Genomic DNA, 19,662 nt, shown 5'->3' with positions numbered 1-19,662 from the left:
CGCTATTGGGCGCTGGGATTCGAACCTGGGTCTTCTGCAAAAATAGCCAGTGCTCTTAACGGCTGAGTCATCTTTCTAGCCCCTATAGTTTGGTCTTAAACTTGTTCAAACAAGATGACAATCAGTGGTATTAAAAGAAGCAAACCCCAAATCTGTCACACGCACAGGTATTTTTTTCACGTTCACTTTTGCTACCTGAACTAAAAGCTAATGGCGCAGGCTCCACCTGCCCGCGGGGCACTTAAGGCAGGCAGTGACGGAGTGTGACAGATCTGGGGGAAAGCTAGAATTTGATGAGATGAAAGGATTTCGTAGGGGAAAAAAACCACAGCCAACGAAACAGAATGAAGAATTGCGGTCTAGAAAATGATCTGCACGTTGGGTGGCTTTGGTGATGCATTGTGAAGAGGGGTGGCCACGTTTTTTCTGCAATGTCAAGTTCAGTCTGGAAGAACAGGATACCTAGGAGGATATTAGGTCTAGCTTTAAGAGTAAGAAAATCCCTACAAATGGCATGAAAAATATGCCTTTCAACATCCTTTGTTCCCTGTTAATTTTGTTGCTTGTTTGAAATGAACACGAATATTATATACGTACAGCAGGATGCACTGTGGTTTGGTTGAATGCTTTGTTCCTCTTTTATTTTACTGTTCTACATTGTGGGCCTTTGCTGTCTGGTTAATGCAGAATAGAAAGGCAGTGGACTTGATTCCTTTGACAGTTAGGAGTCACACACACATTTGGCACTTACGTTCTGAGTGCTAGCAGAGCACCGCTTTCTTAAGAGTGGCGAACTCAGTGATGAATAAAGTAAAATATTTCTTTCTCCCATGGGACTGAGGAAGACATTGCTCTGGTATTTATCGATTCTTTATCCCAGAGGAAGGGCCTGGAATATGGGGTGAGAGATGAAATAGACAGGTCAAAACAAAACAGTATCGCGCAATTAGACTAAAACGACCTCTATCAATCATTTATCTTGATAGAATGAGCTGCAAACTTACTACTTGGATTGCTTATTTAGTTTCCAAGTATCCTAGTCTAAATTTTCTGGGGATAATTGTGCATGTAATAAAATATAGATTCTGGAATTTCCTTTTATTTCTGCTACCCTAGGATGAATCTGTGGAATCTACTTCTGCTTCAGCAGATAGGCTTGTATGTGAATTTCGTATATTCACAAGGATTTTACAGCAAAAAAAAAAAAAAAAAAGGCAAGTTAAGCTGGGCACTCAGTGTGGTGCTTAGCTTTGTAGGTGCAGTTCCATTCGATAAAAGTGCATCTTCTTGAAACAGGAAGTAGAGAAATGACCGCAGATGCTCAAGCTCACGGTCTGTTCTGTTCAGCGGCTAATTTGTGTGGCTGGCTCTTTCAATAGAGATGGATTATTCCATCTCTCAGCATCTGGGGCAACAGGCACTATTTTGCCAGAAGAAAGAACCAGAGAAATGAGGTATGTAAAAACTTGGTTTTCAGGATCTATTCAATAGCTGGGCATCACGGGCAGTGGGTAGCAAGTGATTAATTTGTACTCTTTCCTAGAGCTGGTATTTTATATTGTATTAAAAAAATTTAAAAAATACAGACATGAAAATGTAGGTTATTAAACTTTCAACCATAATAGATGCAACTAAATGGATGAAATATTATATATGTGTGTGTATATTTAATAAATATGTGTATATTTAAAATAGAAGAGCTGATTTTGCAAAATTACCCTTTGGTTGAAATGAAAATAAGTCTTGTTGACTAAGTGCTGTGGACTGAGTTGTTTCTCTTACTAGGTGAATTTTCCAGACTATGTTCACAAGATAGCTTTAAAAAATCAAATTTCAGAAAGGCAATATAGTCTATTACCATCTATTGGATTTCCTGAAAGTGTTGACTTTTTTTGTTATTTTAAAAGTTATGTTCTTTAACTATTTTGCTTTTACATTTGAAAGCCAGGGCTGAAGCAACCCACTGGTAACCAGAAACCAAACAGAGACAAAAGACATAAGACAGCAGAATCTTCTGTTGCTTCAGGACACTGTAGTTTAGAATGGGCAGGAACTAGCAGTGGGTGCATTGTATTCAATCCGCATAAGAACAGCTTTCGCTTTCTCTCGCTACCCCACTCCACGGGATCTAACTTTATGAGGCTTACATTAGCTGTTCCAAACAGCAGAATGTGTACGTAAACACTCTGCATTTGATTGTTCTGTTGATATGATGGTAAACACAAAACAAAAATCCATGTATTTTAATAAAAAAATCACTGCATTTCTTTAACATTTGTGGCAGAACAGGAAGGAGATGCTTTGAAATGGAAAACACTTTCCCTTTGCTATGGCAGTATCTTTGATCTTTTGGCAGAAGGAGGGAATGTGGAAGGTAAAGCTGAGAAGGAACGAGAGCATTCAGTCACCAGGATCGATGGCTTGCTAAGACAGAACTTACCTTTTTTTCAAACAAAGAGGCATTAAGATGATAAATTTAAAAATTTTAAATAAATGTGACTACTAAGTCATATTCTAGATCAATATTAGCTTAAGTGAATTATGTGGACAAATAAAACTATGGGAACCAAGTTAAAAAACGAGGTATACATGAAGTTACTGATAAAAAATTTTCTTTCTGAAAGAAAGGTTGCATGAAGTTGTCAGAAAGGGGTGATGGGGCAATATGGGAGGTGTTGGGGGGAGTGAGCGTGGATATGATTGAAACACCTTATATGCGTGTATGAAATTCTCAATAATTTTTTTTTTCTTTCTTTAGAAAGGTGAAGGGTATTTACAATGATTACGTCACAGTTCTGGGCTCTTACGTGGGTTTGCTATTTGAATAATAACTGGAAAATGGTAAAGTCTGCGTGTCTGCGTGCTTTTAAGTGCCTGTTCCCGAGGGTGTAAAACAGCGCAATCTGAATTTAAGTGCTTTCTGTATTCATAACTTTGACTGACTCTAAAAGTAATCCTTTGAGATAAGCTGGAATAAGCGTTCACTCCCATTTTAATGGATGAAGAACGAAAAGAGGTTTGGTTCTTGATCTTTTTGTACTTGGTACTATTTTATGCCACTTTCTGTTGTTATCTTTTGTTGTTAATGAGAACTTTTCTTGCAAGCTTGCTCTTGCAGAATGCTCATTTCATTTTTATAAATCCCCTGATCTTAACTCTCTTCCTTCTACATTTTTGTCTTTTTTGAACCATTCTGCACCTCCCCTGACACCTTCTCTTCCCCTGATCTTTGAACTTCCTCTTGTCTACAGCTGATATTGTGGAAGAGAGCAAATATAGAAGACAGGAAGTGAAGGGCTAGGGAGGTTATTAGAATCCAGAAAAATGACAGAAGAGGGAAGAGGGCTAAGAATTTCAGAAAAAGATGCTGGATAGTTGCTCATGTAACAAACCTTGGTGATGCCCTGTCTTCTCCCTCATCCATCTTGTTAAATCAGAAATAATCTCACTCCTCCAGAAACTCCCAACTCAGGTTGCCTTGCCAAAGCAGTGTTAGTCTAGTTCTCCTAAGGGAAACTGTACTTTCTTAGAAAATGCATTAGAAGGAACATGCCTTTAAAAAAGAAAAAAAATATCTACTGAGGATCATCAGCTATTTGTGGAAAAACTGATATAAAATATATAGTCCAAAGCAAACAAACATAAGAAAGCATCTCAGGAGTAAGCTCTCTGCACGCTGATCTGTGCAGTCTATATCTGTAATGTCCCCCAAGAGAGCCAAGGAGATACTGAGAAAAATATCACAAAAGAAACATTTGGGCCTGTGAGATGGCTCAGGAGGTAAAGGTGCTTGCTGCCAAGCCTGATTACATGTGTGTAACTCCCCTGAATCCACTGTGGAAAAAATGACTCCTGGAAGCTGTCCTCTGACCTCCACACATGTGTGGATGAACTCTCTCACACACACATGAAATGCACACAGACACATACACAGACACACACACATGCAGACACATACCCCACAGGCATACATATACACATGCACACAGTGATGATAATAATAATAATGATAATAATTATAGTAATAATAACAAATTTGAAAAGAAACATTTTAAAAAATGTTCTTTAAAACTAGAAATATGTTTAAAGTGTTCAATAGATATATCACAGGACTAAGTTGAAGAATTCTCCTAGAAGATGATGCACAAAGATAAATAATTGGAAATAATAAAAGGTGATAAAAGAGCAATTATGAAATGCCCAACATTGAAACATAAGGACCTTAAGAAATAGAGCAATAGGGCCAGGCATAGTGGCCCTCTTGTGACTTGTAACTTGTCGAGCCTCAGGTTCCTAGTCCTGATATCAGTGTCAGGGGTTGGCCTCATCCTATGAAGTGGACCATAAATTCAGTCTGAGAGTGGTTGGTTATTCCTATAACATTTATACCACTGTTGCATGGTGGGCCTATCTTGCAAGGTCAGTTGTTATAGTTCACAGGTTTCACAGCCGGGTAAAGCTGATGATTATTTTTCCTTCTGGCTGCATGTCTAGCACTCCCAGTGCTATGACAGCTAGCCAGTACAGACCAGGCTCTGAAGTCAGCATCAGGTTGATTTTTCCTTGTTTGTTTTACAGCTCATGTATGTAATATCTTCAACAATAGGTTCTTACTATGAAGTTCTGGTGGGCAACCAAGAGCAGGGGCAATGGCCAGTTGCATTTGAGTGTCTATGGAAACCTTGGTCAACAGTTTCAAGTCCATTCCTGGAAATGGGGTTTTATTTTGTTAGCACATGGTATCTAGTAAGGACAGTATCTCCAGGTTATGAGGTAGCTCCTTTTAATCTCTCTCTCTCTCTCTCTCTCTCTCTCTCTCTCTATACACAAAGACCTAGAAGGGAGAAATAGAAACATAGAACAGGATAAAGTATAGTGATAGGTTTCCACATGGCTTTTTCTGAAGGACTTTAGTAGGTTACTTTTTATCCCCATGCTCCCTTCTCTGTCCTATCCCCCCATTCCTCACCCAATGTAACTTCCTACTCTATTATTTCTCCACCCCCCTTTATATTGCTGCATTCTACCACCCCCTCCCAGAAAGCTTCCCTCCAACCCATGGTCATTTATACTTCCTGACTTCTCTGTATTTTCAAATTGAAACATGTGTATCTAATATATAGCAGTCTTTATGTCTTTTGACTAGTATTTGTTTAAAGTCTCTTTATCAGGTGGGAGAACTGCTAGGACAGGTTGTGTTGTTTGGTAGGTTGAATTCAATCCGTTGATTCTCAGTGTATGGATTCCATTGCCAGTTAGTTGTGTTTCTTGGAGACAATAATTGAATATTGTTTTTTTATCTAGTAAGTTAGTCTGTCTTTTAACTAGAGAGTTGAGACCATTTACATTTAAGGTTTTTATGGTAGGTGTTTTCCATTTCCCATGACTTTGTTACTTGTTGTTCTGAGTGATTGGATTATTTGTAGTCCTTTTCTTCCTCTCCTACTAGCATTTGGAGTTTGTTTACTGTGTTGTACATGATGCATCCATTCCTGGCACTTTGGTTCCTCTTTTCCTGTTATGAAATGTGTTCTTTCCTATGCTTTCATGAATGAATTTGCCTCTTTCTTCCTGTGTATGTAGTATTCTTTTAAGTAGTTTGTGGTTTCTGGTAGTGAGGAGTGGTGAGCTTGTAGAGGTTTCAAAGTGGACTTTTGTCTCTTTCTTGTGTGTTTCAGACATCGGTTAGGACTGATGTGTCCTTCAGGTTCATTTCCCCCCATTTCCTACTCTTCTCATTTATTTTTACCAGAGTCATCCTTGTGAGTCATCTTCACCTTCACCTGGAGTTACGCTTCCTTCTATATGGGAGTGAGTCATCTGCAGTGACTGATCAAGACTTTGACCACAGTTTAAATGCTGACTTGCAGTAGAAGATGTCGGTGCCTTTCCACCTCTGTCCCTGATGAGGCTTATGTGGCTCTGATTTGGGAACATGTAGTTTGTAGCATTTTTTTTTTCAGAGCTCAGGGTATCATACTTAAGTTGTGGAATTAGGAGGGAGAGGGGAAGGTGAGAAGTGAGAAGGTTGGGTTGCTTGCTTTCCTTGCTGTGAACAAACACTGGGTGAGAAGCAATTTAAGGGACAGAGGGCTTATTTGGCCTTGCAGGTTAAGAAAGGATACAGTCTACCACAGTGCCAAAGGCAGTAAGGAAGGGGACAGCAGTGTGAGGCAGCTGGCTACATCACACCCACAGGCAGGAAGCAGAGAGGAGCCAGGAAGTAGGGCTGGGCTATCAAACCACAGGCAGGAAGCAGAGAGGAGCCAGGAAGTGGGGCTGGGCTATCAAACCACAGGCAGGAAGCAGAGAGCAGACAGGAAGAGGGGTTGGCGTTATCACACCTCAAGGCTCACTCTCAATGACCCACTTCCTCTAGTGAAGCTCCACTTTCTAAAGGTTCTATGACCTTCCTAAACAGTGCAACCACCTGGCAGTCCACTAGTCAAACCTACCAGTGGCGGGCATTTTATTTAATACTTCAAAGCATAACCAATGAAAAAGGAAGTGTACGGATAGGGATATGGGGAGAGGTAAAGGACGTGCTGTGGGGCAGGTGTAGAAAAAGAAAGGACAGACATGGAAGATATGAGTTATGGAGAGACATGAGCTAAAACACAACTGATCAAATAAAGTTTTACAAAGCACAAATAAAAATAAGTAATGAAAAGTTTAGAAATTAAAATAAGTTTTAAATGGAAACAGAAGGCATCATGACATTGGGATTTCATTGGCATGACAGTCTCTTCCTCCTCTTGGATTGTCTTTTATTTCTGTCTCCACTGGTCCTGGGGTGGCATGTTAGTGGGGATGGTCTCAAGTTAAGTCCTAAGAGATGAGAGGAATTTCCATGCCCTGTCTGAGACTTCCCCACTGTTGTCCCTGCTGTTTGGAATGACCACTCTTTACATATCAAGGCTTCCTGTGACTGAGACTTCTAAGGGTGTGTGGAAGACCTGCCTGTCTGTTACTTTTGTCACTAGTGAGTGACTTTCTTGGCTGTGCCCATTGAGATACTGCACCAAGTTGTGTGGCACACTTTGCCATCCCATGTGGCTCACCCAGGCCATTGGGACTGGCTTCTCAGTGAATAGCTCCTGGGCTCTCACTGAGAATCCCTCCTCTGCTCTCCTCCGCTCTGCCTCCACAGCTGTGCTCTGGCCTCTAGCCTCGAACTGCAGTGTCTGCACACCGCTGTGCTCTGGTCTTCTCTAGCACTGGGTTGCAATGTGCTGATTTCTACTTTTAAATTGTAAGATTTAAAGGGGTAAAAGGTAACTATGTGTTTTCACCATCAATTTTCCTAGTCTAATGCACTACTCGACTCTAGCATAGGAAGACCCAATAAATGCTGAAGATTTGAGTAAATTTATACTGTGCTACCTTCTAAAAACTGTGTCTTCTGTCCTATGAGTGACTATTTTAGCTTCATTTCTGTTACTGTGACAAATATCCTGGCCAAAAGCAGCTTAGGGAAGATAGGGTTACTTGGCTTACAATTCCAAGACACAACCCATCATTACAGGGAACTCACAGACAGCAGGAGCCGGAGACAGCTGCTCATACCTTAGCCACAGTAAAGAGCTGAGAGAAACAAATGCTCCCAACAGGCACTTGCTTACGGTGAGCTAGCTTCATCTACTTTCGCACAGTCTAGGGCCCTAAACCAGGGACGGGTGCTATCCGCAGTGGTCTGGCTCAATTAGCCACCGAAAAAAAAAAAAAAATCCCCTTAGACGTGCCCATAGGCCAACCTGATCTCAACAGTTCCTCAGTTCAAACTCTCTTCCTAGGTGGTGGCAAGTTGATATTTAAAACTATCACAGTGAACAATTACAAATAAAAAGTTAGCTTTTTCTAAATCTTTATCATCTGCAGTTCAGAAATACTCATTAATAGCTCTATGTGAATGACAGAAAAAAAAAATGTGATAGTGGCCAGGGTCTCCACCTCAAACTGAAATGTTAGCCTGTAAAGTGCTTATCTTTGTTAAAGGAGTTCTTGGAATCCATTAACAAATAAATTCCTCTTTATTTTACCATATAGTGTGCCTAGAGATGCTGAGACAACATCTGATGTACTCTAGGATTGCATTAGATGAATGACAGGTCATTTGGCACACGAAAATGCGCTTAATATGATTTCTTCACCATCTTTCTGTTTTATTGCAGCCGGGGCAATGAAAACAGGCTGACTCACAGGCGGCAGACGGTTCTTCGTGAGAAGGGGAGAAGGTTAGCTAATCGAGGACCAGCATACATGTTTAATGATCATTCAACAAGCCTGTCTATTGAGGAGGAACGCTTTCTTGATGCAGCTGAATATGGCAATATCCCAGTTGTGCGGAAGATGCTAGAAGAATGCCTGTCCCTCAATGTTAACTGCGTGGACTACATGGGCCAGAATGCCCTGCAGTTAGCAGTGGCCAATGAACACCTGGAAATTACAGAGCTGCTGCTCAAGAAAGAAAACCTATCTCGGGTCGGGGATGCTTTGCTCCTGGCTATTAGTAAAGGGTATGTGCGGATTGTGGAAGCTATTCTCAGTCATCCTGCCTTTGCTGAAGGCAAGAGGTTAGCAACAAGCCCCAGTCAGTCTGAACTCCAGCAAGATGATTTTTATGCCTATGATGAAGATGGAACCAGGTTCTCCCACGACGTGACGCCAATCATCCTGGCTGCTCACTGCCAGGAATATGAAATCGTGCACACGCTCCTGCGGAAGGGTGCCCGGATCGAGCGGCCTCATGATTACTTCTGCAAGTGCACTGAATGCAGCCAGAAACAAAAGCACGACTCCTTCAGCCACTCCAGATCCAGGATTAATGCCTACAAGGGCCTGGCAAGCCCAGCGTACCTGTCATTGTCCAGCGAAGATCCAGTCATGACGGCTTTAGAACTTAGCAACGAGCTGGCAGTGCTGGCCAACATTGAGAAAGAGTTCAAGGTAGGTTATTGGCAGCAGGGACTGCACAAAACATAAGGACTCAGTAGATCTGTAAGCAACATGCTATGGAAGTGCAGAAAGAGGGATACTGGATTCCTACTAGGTCTCAGCAAAGTTGCGTGTAAGGGACCATTTCAGTTGTATGTGGAAGAATGGACATGACTTTGAGAGGCTGAGGGCAAGAACAGAAATGAAGTAGGTTGAATGAAAGTCCAGCTGTGTTTATAGGTTTCCATGACGTGCTAATTACTGTGCATACTTGGTAATTTCATTCTCTCTCTCTCTCTCTCTCTCTCTCTCTCTCTCTCTCTCTCTCTCTTTCATTGTGTGTGTAGGGCAAAGGTTGACATTGGGTATCTTCCTTGATCACTCTCTACCTTATATTTTTGGACAAGTTCTTTCACCAAACCTGTAGCTCACTGATTCACTTAGAATGCCCAATGAGCTTCAGGGATGCACCTGACTCCATGCTCCTGGTAATGGGGTTACAGACATACATCACCACATCCAGCATTATTAACTTTTCACTCAGGTGCTGGGGATCTGAACCCAGGTCCTCATGATTGTGTGACAGGCACTCTACTGAGCCATCTCCCAAGTCCCAATTTTATATTGTTATTCAAAAAGCTTATTGTAATTATTGTAGTAAAAGTCGTGCTACTGTTTAATAATCTACTATCTACCAGATACTTTGCATTTATTTTCTAATGCTTATTACAACCCTGGAAAGATATTTATTCCTAGTTTATTGGAGGCAACGTGTACATAGAAAGATTAAGTAAGGCCCAAGATCAAGAACAGGTAAATAACAAGGCTGGACTCAGAATGCAGATGTGTTTTACTGTAAATGTTTCTTTTATACAGCACTGTTTCTGTGTTCAGTGCACAGTGATAGATGCCATTAGGTCAGAAAGATGAACAAATCACAGCTTGACAGAGAGACAAATGTGTACAGGAATAAATATAACATAAAACAAAGCCTGACTACTAGGTAGAACTAGTTTTAACCAATGTGCTATAGAAGTTCTGAGAAAGACATATTAAATTCCTACAGGGTTTCAGCCAAGTCTCATACAAGATGACATTTCAGCTACATGTGGAAAGGTGAACAGGATATTGGAAGACTGAGGTGAGAGAAAAATGCTTTAGGCTAAGGTAACAGCAAAAGCAGAGTCTGATAGAGATGAAGGGACTAGGCACTTAGAACTTTAAGCACACTCCTAGTAAAGGCAGCTGGAGAGAGAGGGTGTCGTAGCCAGCCACTGTCCATGTGCTCTCTGCTGCTTTGGGGGAAACTGGAGCCCAGCTTTCCAGAGAAGAGCATCCTGAACACTTCTGAACTTCCTCCATGGATCATCTGATCTACCTGATTGCGTCCATCTTTTTCTGCCATGCCTTGTCATTATTGTATGTTTATATGTTCTTGTGCACGTGTGTGTATGCATGTGTACACATGCATGTGGAAGCCAGAAACTGACTTCTGGTGGTTTGGTTTGAATGAGGTGCCCCATAGGCTCAGGTACTTGAACACTTAGTCAGTTGGTGGTGCTGCTTGGGGAAGGTCACCGAGTCCCCAGGAGTTGTGGTACTACTGGGGAAATCATGTGAGTGTGGCAGGCTCGGAGAGTTCATAGCCCTGCCGCATCTCCCTTCTCTCTGCTTCCTGTGCCTGTTTGAAGGTGTTGGTGGACTCATTCCTCTGGAGCCATAAGCCAAATAAACTCTTCCTTCTGTAAGTTGCCTTGATCATGGTGTTTTATCACAGGAACAGAAAAGTAACCAAAACAGGTGTATTTTCAGCTATTCTCAACCTTATTATGTTTTGTAAGCACTTCTTTCTTTATTTACTAATTTATTGTGTGTGTGTATGTGTATGGGCATCCGTGTGCCTTGGCAAGGGGCGGGGGCTCATAGGACAATGTGCAGAAGTCAATTCTCTTCCTCTGTCACGTAGGTTCTGGAGATGAACTCAGGCTGTCAGGCTTCATGGTGCCTTTCCCTGATGATCCATCTCTTCAGCCCTCAATTTTATTTTTCTGAGACAGGGTTTTTCACTGAACCTGGAACTCTCTGATTTGGCAAACCTGGCTGGCCAGAGAGCTTAGAGAATTTGCCTGCCTCTGCCTTACAGCATGGGTTACAGGCACATGCTGCTTTGCTTAGTATTTTTATGCTGAGGTTGGGGGTTGAACTCAGGCCCTCATGTTTACATGGCAGGGATGTCATAGACTGAGCTGTCTCCTCAGCCTCACCCTTACCACCTTGTCATTATTAACCAAATACAGCTTTGATCAGGTCTCATTGATAAAATATAGTGTTTTGTGTTCTCTAGTCCATGTGCTTTGAGAGGCTGCAACCTATACTGCACACCTTTGGAGACTGCAGTCCAGTCTGTCCTAAGTAGCTCTCTGGTGACACAGTCACTGATCATGCGATGCTGTATTCTCCTCTCCCATGGATGCCATTTGTCCATCTGCCTGTAGGTCCTGTCTTTCCAGGAAAGGGAGGAGAAAGAAAATGGCTACAGACACTCTTCAGTGTATGCTTGGCTCCTAGGGAGGACGCAGGTGCTTTTCCTCCAGAATGCTGGCAGCTAGAACTGCAGTCAAATGGCCCTTCCAACTGTTTTAGATTCTTTCCTGCTTTTTTCTGGACTCCTAGGATTCAGGAATTCAGAGAACTTTGTAGGTTCAAGTTTATGTATTTTCTTTGAAATCTGGTAGATGTCAATCACTAAATAGTACTTTTATTGATTCTTTGAGAATTTCATATGAAGTATTTTGATCATATTCAGACCTCTCCCATTTCCTCTCAGATCCCCCTCATCGCTAACCCTCACTTCATGTTCTCTATTTTTTTTTAAAGTCTTTTGAGTCCAACCTATCCAACCACATACCCTTAAAACTGTCTTTCTGCATACTATACTCCTTGCAATTAAAAACAACAACTCTTAGATTTGTCCATCAACTTATGCAAGGGAATCTAAGTGATCTTTAATGATCTGATGCTCACCATCAGCTAAGCTCAATATTCAGGACCGCCACAGTGCTCCTGTTTCTTCTTGAGCTCATTATACAGTCTGGTTTCCTTCATAAATGTGGTTCCTAAGATAATAGCTTCTTATGGTAAAGTTTGATAAGTACCTATATGTAGTATAATATGTAAGTAGAAACTTATCTACATAACACACACATACACATAAATTTTAGAATTTGTTTCCTGTGATGATAAGGTTCTAGATATTAATGTTTTTATGAAAAGAGTTACCGTTATATCTATTATTAGTATACTTGGTTAAAAGTATGTAAATTGAAGCTGGTTATTCCAAATAACAAATACATGTGAAATGGTCAGTTTTGCTTATCACCTTGATGCAACCTGGAATCCTCTGGAGAAAAGGATTCTGAGAAGGCGTGTGAGAGATCACCTTGATTTCATTAATTGATTTGTGAAGAACAGCCCACTCTGGTAGCACCACTCCCTGGACTTGGGGCCCTGGACTGTGTGACCGTGAAGTGAGCTGCACACTAGCTTGTAACCATTCTCTGCCTCTTGACTGAAGATATGAGCAGCGTCTTCAAGGCCCTGCTGCCTCGACTCCCCTCCATTGTGGACCATACCTGGAGCTGTGAAGAAAAACAAACTCTTTCTCCCTTAAGTTGCTCTTATCAAGGTGTTTTATCCCAGCAACAGCAAAACAAACTAAGACCATAAGGAAATCTTGAAAAATAAAATTCAACTCTGTGATTTGCAGTTGTTATTGGGAATGCATTTTTAGTAGAATTAATAATTATTTTTGCTGTATTTTAACACAAGAAAAGATAAGTCGTGTGTAGCTTATAGCTACTTAGCATAGCAGCCAGTATCCTATTTTAATGTTGTGACTAGGATAGAGAAGATATTAAAGATTTTATGAAATAAAATTTGATGGGATTGATTATAGTTAGGGTAACTATTTCTTGATATTATTTAAGAACTGTCTTACTGAATCTGGAAAAAAATCATATAAAAGTGAAATTTTCTGAGTCCTGGAAAATATTCCATATCAAATTTGAGTCAGTTTCACTTAACTTTTATGCTTTTCCCATTTGAGATGCTTTTCTTTCTGATAAAGTATATGTTTAAAAAACAAGTATTAAGGGGGCTGGAGAGATGGCTCAGCAGTTAAGAGCACCAGCTGCTCTTGCAGAGGACCTGGGTTCGATTCCCAGCACCCACATGGTGGCTACGAACTGTCCTTAACTCCAGTTCCAGAGGAATCTGAAACCCTCTTCTGACCTCTGTGGCATTGCACGACACAGGTGCACTCACATACATGCAGGCAATACACTCATACATAAATAAATAATAAATAAATGATAAATTAAAAAATAAATACATAAATAAAAATAATAAATAAAATATTTAAAAAAATAAAAATAAAAAGTATTAAGAAAAGTTGGGGAGGCACTAGATAGCTCAGCCAGTAAAGGGGCTGCTGCCAAGCCTGATGGCCTGAGCTCCATTCCTGAGGCTTGTATGGTGGAAGGAGAGAGCTGTGTTGTCACCACATCAACGTTATACTTATAGTTATGCTTGAATAAAAAAGCCCGACTCAAGTTAGTTTTTAAAAGTGGGCCTACCTCAGAGGACACGCGTTCCCCCCAGCTGTCTCTTGGAACTGTCTGTGCTCAGGAGCTGCGCTTCTGAATCTGTCTCCTCCATTCTGGCCTCACTCACCCTTTTTATTCAAGCCCATTTCTCCAGCCTCACTTGGGGAAGCATAAGCTAGAATCTGTCCTCATTTTAACAGATAATCCAGCCTTTTCATCCCTAGTTCTAGAATAGCTCATGCACCCAAGGTCAAGCTTCCTTTCCAGTCTTCTCTGTGTTCAGTGAAGATGGCAAGCTGTCCCCCAACACTGATATGTCGGTTCTCAAGCACACACACACTAATTCATTATCTTTTAGGTAAAGTTCCAAATTGAGGTTGCCAAGATTAATTAAAAGTCACTAGTCCAGATTCTGTCCGTTTTATAAAAGTCATCCCTACAAAGACACAACTCCTACAAGTTGTCCTCTGATTGCCACACCCGTGCTATGGCATGCACTCACCCCCACACACAGATCCACATGTGCAGACACTGAATAAGATGTAATAATTTTTTGAAAAGGAATGATTAGCTCATCATTGCGATGTTGTGCTGAGACGATGGCCTTTCTCAGTCCTTCTCTCTTCTTGCTCTTACATTCTTTCTGCCCCCTCTTCCAGGATAGTACCTGAGCCTTAGAGGTGGTTGTACAAATATTTTGTTTAGGGCTCGGCACTCAACCACCACTTATTCTGTGCACTTTGAGCAGTCCTGTGAATCTTTGTATTCACTGCTGCTCACTGCAAAGGAGGCTTCTCTGGTTACGGTTGTGAGTAGCCTTTGTCTAGGGAATAAATGAAGATAGAAGACAGTTTGACTCTATGTCAATTTAATTAACCAGCAGTAGTGTGTTCCCCAAAGGGACTGTGAATTCTCCAGTCATGTGTTTCTGAATGGGTTTTCAGTACCGGGAACTCACAGCAGCTGTGATTAACCTCCCTTGGTCTGCACAAGTCTATCAACCGTCCAGGATCGGGGAGGAGGCTCATGGGACCCTACCTTTTCTTGTGAACTATATGACAACTGATAGATTCTGGGAGAAGGGAAGTTGTGGTCTTCTGGTGAGTACACCAGGCTCTAATGGTCAGCCGCAAACCCGTGGTTACACAGAGAGTTCTGGTTAAACCCAGTGGGCCAAACGAAACAAAACAAAACAAAACAAAACAAAACAAAAATACATGAATGTGGGAAAGACTTGTAGGGAGGAAGAAGGGGTCGATGGGGAGCACGGAGATGAAAGAAAGTGGAAGAGTGATTAGAATGCATCATATATACATGTATGAGATCTAATTTTTAAAAATATATACATTATGGAATATGATGCATATTTGTAATCACTGCACTGGGAAGGTTGAGACAGGACTGTGAGTTCAAGGTCACACTGTATAGTAAGACCCAGTCACAAACAAACAAACAGCAGTTTTAAAAAATCATCGATGTTTAATACATTAAAAGGTAATTTGAGTATAGTAGTTCTTTTTTATAGTGAATGCATTCCAAGAACCTCAGTGAATTTTGAAACTATACATAACACCAAGCCCTTCATATGTTGTGCATTTTCCTGGACATGTCTGCACAAATTTTTAAATTATTTTTGATTATGTACATATGTACGTCTCTGTGTGGGTACAGGCACATGAGTGCAGTGCCTGTGGGGGCCAGAGGTGTTGGATTTCCTGGAACTGGAGATACAGGCACTGTGAGCTACCCAACATGGGTGTTGGGAACTGAACTTGGTTCCTTTGTAAGAGCAGTATGTGCTCTTAACCATTGATTCATCTCTCCAGCCCCTGTGACACAATCTTAATAAGTATGGCAATAAAACTAGCACAAATTTCTTTTCTCTCCACAATTTGGCACTTAAGAAATTCATTCTTTTTAACCTTAGATCTTAGCAACTTCAACATATATTTTTTTTCTTTATTAGGTCAAGAGTTTCATGTTCTCTCTTAGAGAAAGCACTTTTAGGGCTTCTCTTGACATATCTGAGTTTCTAGCATCACTACTCTGTGGTTTAGTCCTCTTATTAAGTAAATAACATCTACTAACTGATGTGCAACAAAAATCAATCTGATGACCAAATGGTGCTTAGTCAATACTGGGGAACAGTGTGTAAAGTGGAAGTGCTGACAAGGAGGCAATTGGCATCCCAGGAGGGTCAAAAAAGGTGGTGAGAGAGCTCGTCACGTTTATCAACCGCCTGGAAAGGCATGCTATTCAAACTTAAGAGTTGTTTATTTCTGGAATATTTCTTTTAGTATCTTCTGACCGCTGTTGAACATGGGCATCTGACACTTCAGAAGGCAAACCCTGAGGACAAGGGCCGACTGCTATGTGCTCAGTGTCTCTCCTGATACCTCTTCTTGTTGCACTTTTGCTTGACCTTCCCTTGAGATGGGTGCGTCCTGGGCAGCTGTTGGAGAAGTACATGAAAAATGACCCTGGTTCTCGTTGCACTTCATCGCACATCTGAACTGGTAGCATTTTAAGAGGAGCCAGCATTTGTCTCCATCACTAAGCCTCATCTCCAATAGTGAAGGGTAATATAGGGAGATACAGGTTGCCCCTCAGTGTTTCTGGTACCTAGATTATCATTAGAGGAAGGTTCCACCATTGCTTGGTACATAGAAAATTATTTTGTAAAGAAACACAAGATCTTATTTCAATCAAAACAGGCTTTGGAGAGTTAAGGATCTGGAAGTTAATTCTCAAGTTTATCAGTGTTCTACAGCCCCTTTGAAACTCTTCATGTGCCTCTGTTTGATGATAACTGATCGACTTTGTGACAGGGAGTGAGGACTTGCACAGTACCCCTTCTCTAAGCTCCTCCCATAGTTCCCCTTAAGCATTAGCCCTCAGTCCATTAGCCACTCTGGTTTCTGAGTCCTGTGCCTAGAATATTCTCAGCCAAAGAAATTGCCTTGTTACTCAGACCATGTGGGTCTGTAGCTGACTCCAAGCAGAGGGTATACAAGACCACAGGAGAGACAACTCAGCATTAGATGGAGACTGAGGAATAAGAAGAAAGCCAATAGGCCATGGGGAGTGGCAGTGTTTAAAGACAATTAACAACATATTCAAAATAAGTATTTTTTTTCTTCTGTGTGTAGGTATGTGTGCATATTTGTGTGTGAGTATGTGAAGGCCGGATGTCTTCCTCAATCACCTCCCACCTTATTTTTGGACCTAGGTTCTCCCATTGAAGCTGGAGCTTACTGATTTGGCTAGATGGCTGGCCACCGAGCCCCAGGGATTCCCCTGTTTCTGCCTCTCTGGCATCAGGATTACAAGCACATGGCATCACTCCTTATGCCTTTGGAAATGTGGGTTCACAAACTCAATTCCTCATGCTTGTGAGGAAAGCACTTTATCAACTGAGCCATCTTCTTAACACTTATTCAAAAGATTTTTTAACATATCTGTGTGATACATATTTCAAAATAGTTATGAGAAGATTTTGAGTACTCTCAACACTAAGAATTGAAAAATGTTCATGATAATGAAAATGGTAATTATTCCAATTAGATCATTGTGCAATGTATACCTGTACTGAAATATCATATTTACTCCATAAAATATATGTAATTATATATAATATAGTGCATATACTGAAATACCACATTTATCTCCTATATTATTATGTATAATATAATATGTAAAATTATACATATATGGAGACATCACATTTGCTCCATAAATGCATTTAAATATTTATATAATATGTATGTCTTATATGTATACATGGGCTGAAAAATTTATTCTATAAATACATATGATTATTATCTATCTCTTAAAATGAAGCAAAACTTCACAAATGAATTGTTCAGAATTTTTAACTTACTCAAATTTAATTTTTATGTTGAATCTTTAGCGATGTTTTTAGCCTTTGCTAATATGAGACCTTGGCCACCATAAGTTTAAAATTTGCTAAGCCTAAACTTGGCAGCATACACAAAATGAGTATGAAAAAAGCTGAATCTCAGACTTTGAGTTTTAATATTAAGGAAGGACAGCTCCTTACCTTGACAGGCGATCCAAGCTCAAATCAGGGGTAGAAACTTCAAAGGGAAAAAGATCAACACAGAATGGTCTTGTCAATAATTGTGTGTCCTCAAATTACTAATTTCCTGTTTGTATCTCCATATATCTCTATGAGTTATGTCTGTAATTCTCCCTAACCTAGCTACCACTTAGATTATTTGCAGTAACACACAATGATTACAAACTCCACCTCCCATTCATTTCTTTTATGAAGGAAGATTGTCAGCATCTCTGTCATTCTGGAGGGAAAGCTTTCCTGGAACTTTTCCAGCTCTTTTATGTCTCCCTAGAGGTCTGTGCATTGACGTGCGCATGGCCTTCTGGATGCCTCTGCTACAGCAATGGAGAAGGAGGATATTGGAGAAATCATTACCATGTCTATTTTTAAATTGTTGCTACGATCTGGTGTACAGTATTTAAAAACAATTGGCAATGCTTGCTTAATTAAAAAACCTTCAAGAAACTGGCTGAGATGAAAAGTAGTATTTGCTAGTATTAAGGTGGTGTGACCATTATCAGATTGTGATTTGTGATCTTGGTTGTCAACTTGACATCCTGAGAAAAGGTAAACTTAGTTAAGGAATTTCCTCTATCAGATTGGTCTGTGTGACATTTTCATGATTTCTAATTGCGGTAAGAGGACCTAGCCCACTGTGAGTGGTATCACTTCCCCCTTACAGATAGGCCTGGGCTCTGAAAGAAAGGCAGCAAGCAAACCAGCATCATCCATCAGTAAACAGCATTTCTCTATGGTCTGTCTTCAGTTCCTGCATCCAGGTTCCTGCCTTGAGTTCCTACTCTGATAGACTGTGACCTGGGAGTTGTAAGCTGAAATAAATCCCTTCCTCCAAAAATTGCTTTTGGTCATGGTGTTTATCATAGCAACAAAAGCAAACTAGAACACAGACCTTACAGTGGAACAAAGGGCATTACTTGCCTAAGACAAAGTCTACAAAGCAGAATCATGGCCCCAGGGCTGAGATCTTGAGCAAAGAGGAAGGAGGAAATGTACCTTTGTTGAGCTTTATGAATTACTCCAGGTGGTTCCCATTCTAACTTTATGGTAAAGCAGACCTCAAGCTCTGCATAATTAGAAGACCAAGAAGTAACCCTTCCGATGCTGTAAATCTATTAAGGAATTCAGATAAGGTATGTTTTATAGCCAGCCGTATTTCCCTCTTCACATCCACCAGCCAAGTATGCTGATTGCTACTCTAAGCCTCACATGGTACTAGCCCATGTGGACTCAGTTCTTGTCTTGAAAGGTGTTTGAGCCTATTCAAGGGAAGCAGATGCATAAACAAATAATTGCAGTAAAAATGCTTAGTGTCTGTGCATTCCCACGTGCATACACATGAGGTTTTGCTTTTGAATTTTCCATTGAAATTTGAAAAATAAATGGATGTGAAAATCTCCTTCAGGTAGATTTTAATTCCATGACAAGACAGGTCAACTGTTATGGAGGGTGATTAAAGATGAGGATTTGCTTTGTGGGACTCTGTGGCACTTGAAACCACTTGTTTACCTTCTTTCTTGCTCCTCCAACTTCCTAACTTCAGTGAGACCTGAAAGATTAAAAGCTGATCATCAAATACTACATTAAGTTAAAGAAGCAGCCACTGTGGAGTCCAGTAAGCGACAGGAAAGTCCACAGCCCCTAATGTATCTTGGGAAATGTCTTTCTTTAATTATTTGCAATTATATCCAATTTATTTTTACTTTTCCATAGAGTAATGCCTAGTTATATTTTATGTCCCTCCCAATCGTGCATATATATTTGATACATAGTTCCAGGTGAATGCTTGCTAATCCTCGCATCAACTGTGGCAGAGCTCACTGATCAGTGTGATTTTTGATGATAATTATCCTTAGCACCAGGAAAAGTCCCAGAGTAAAACTTGGTCCCACCTCATGATTGGGCATTTGTTACTATCTAGAGAATAATATTCTGCTTTAATTCTGCTCTTCTTTAAAGCCTCCTACCTTAGCTACAAGGTGGCATCTATCATGGTACTGTTATACAGAATATTTGTTAGAAGAATGT

At 40.6% G+C, this 19,662-nt stretch overlaps 1 protein-coding gene across 2 annotated transcripts in view; it reads left to right on the top strand.

Moving 5' to 3' along the window:
* The window catches only part of Trpc6 (transient receptor potential cation channel subfamily C member 6), a 132,295-nt gene that overhangs the window by 61,856 nt on the left and 50,777 nt on the right, over nt 1-19,662 (top strand). For both annotated transcript variants that reach the window (XM_008848673.2, XM_008848672.2), the window contains exon 2: nt 8,172-8,946. In XM_008848673.2, coding sequence (XP_008846895.1) covers nt 8,172-8,946 — 775 coding nt within the window. The remainder of the gene's footprint in view (nt 1-8,171; nt 8,947-19,662) is intronic.

This window comes from Nannospalax galili, unplaced genomic scaffold (assembly GCF_000622305.1).
Source record: "Nannospalax galili isolate Female #2095 unplaced genomic scaffold, S.galili_v1.0 scaffold824, whole genome shotgun sequence".
In the NCBI taxonomy this organism is placed as follows: domain Eukaryota; kingdom Metazoa; phylum Chordata; class Mammalia; order Rodentia; family Spalacidae; genus Nannospalax; species Nannospalax galili.
Note: the sequence above shows the minus strand (reverse complement) of the source record. Positions and strands in the feature narration are given on the sequence as shown.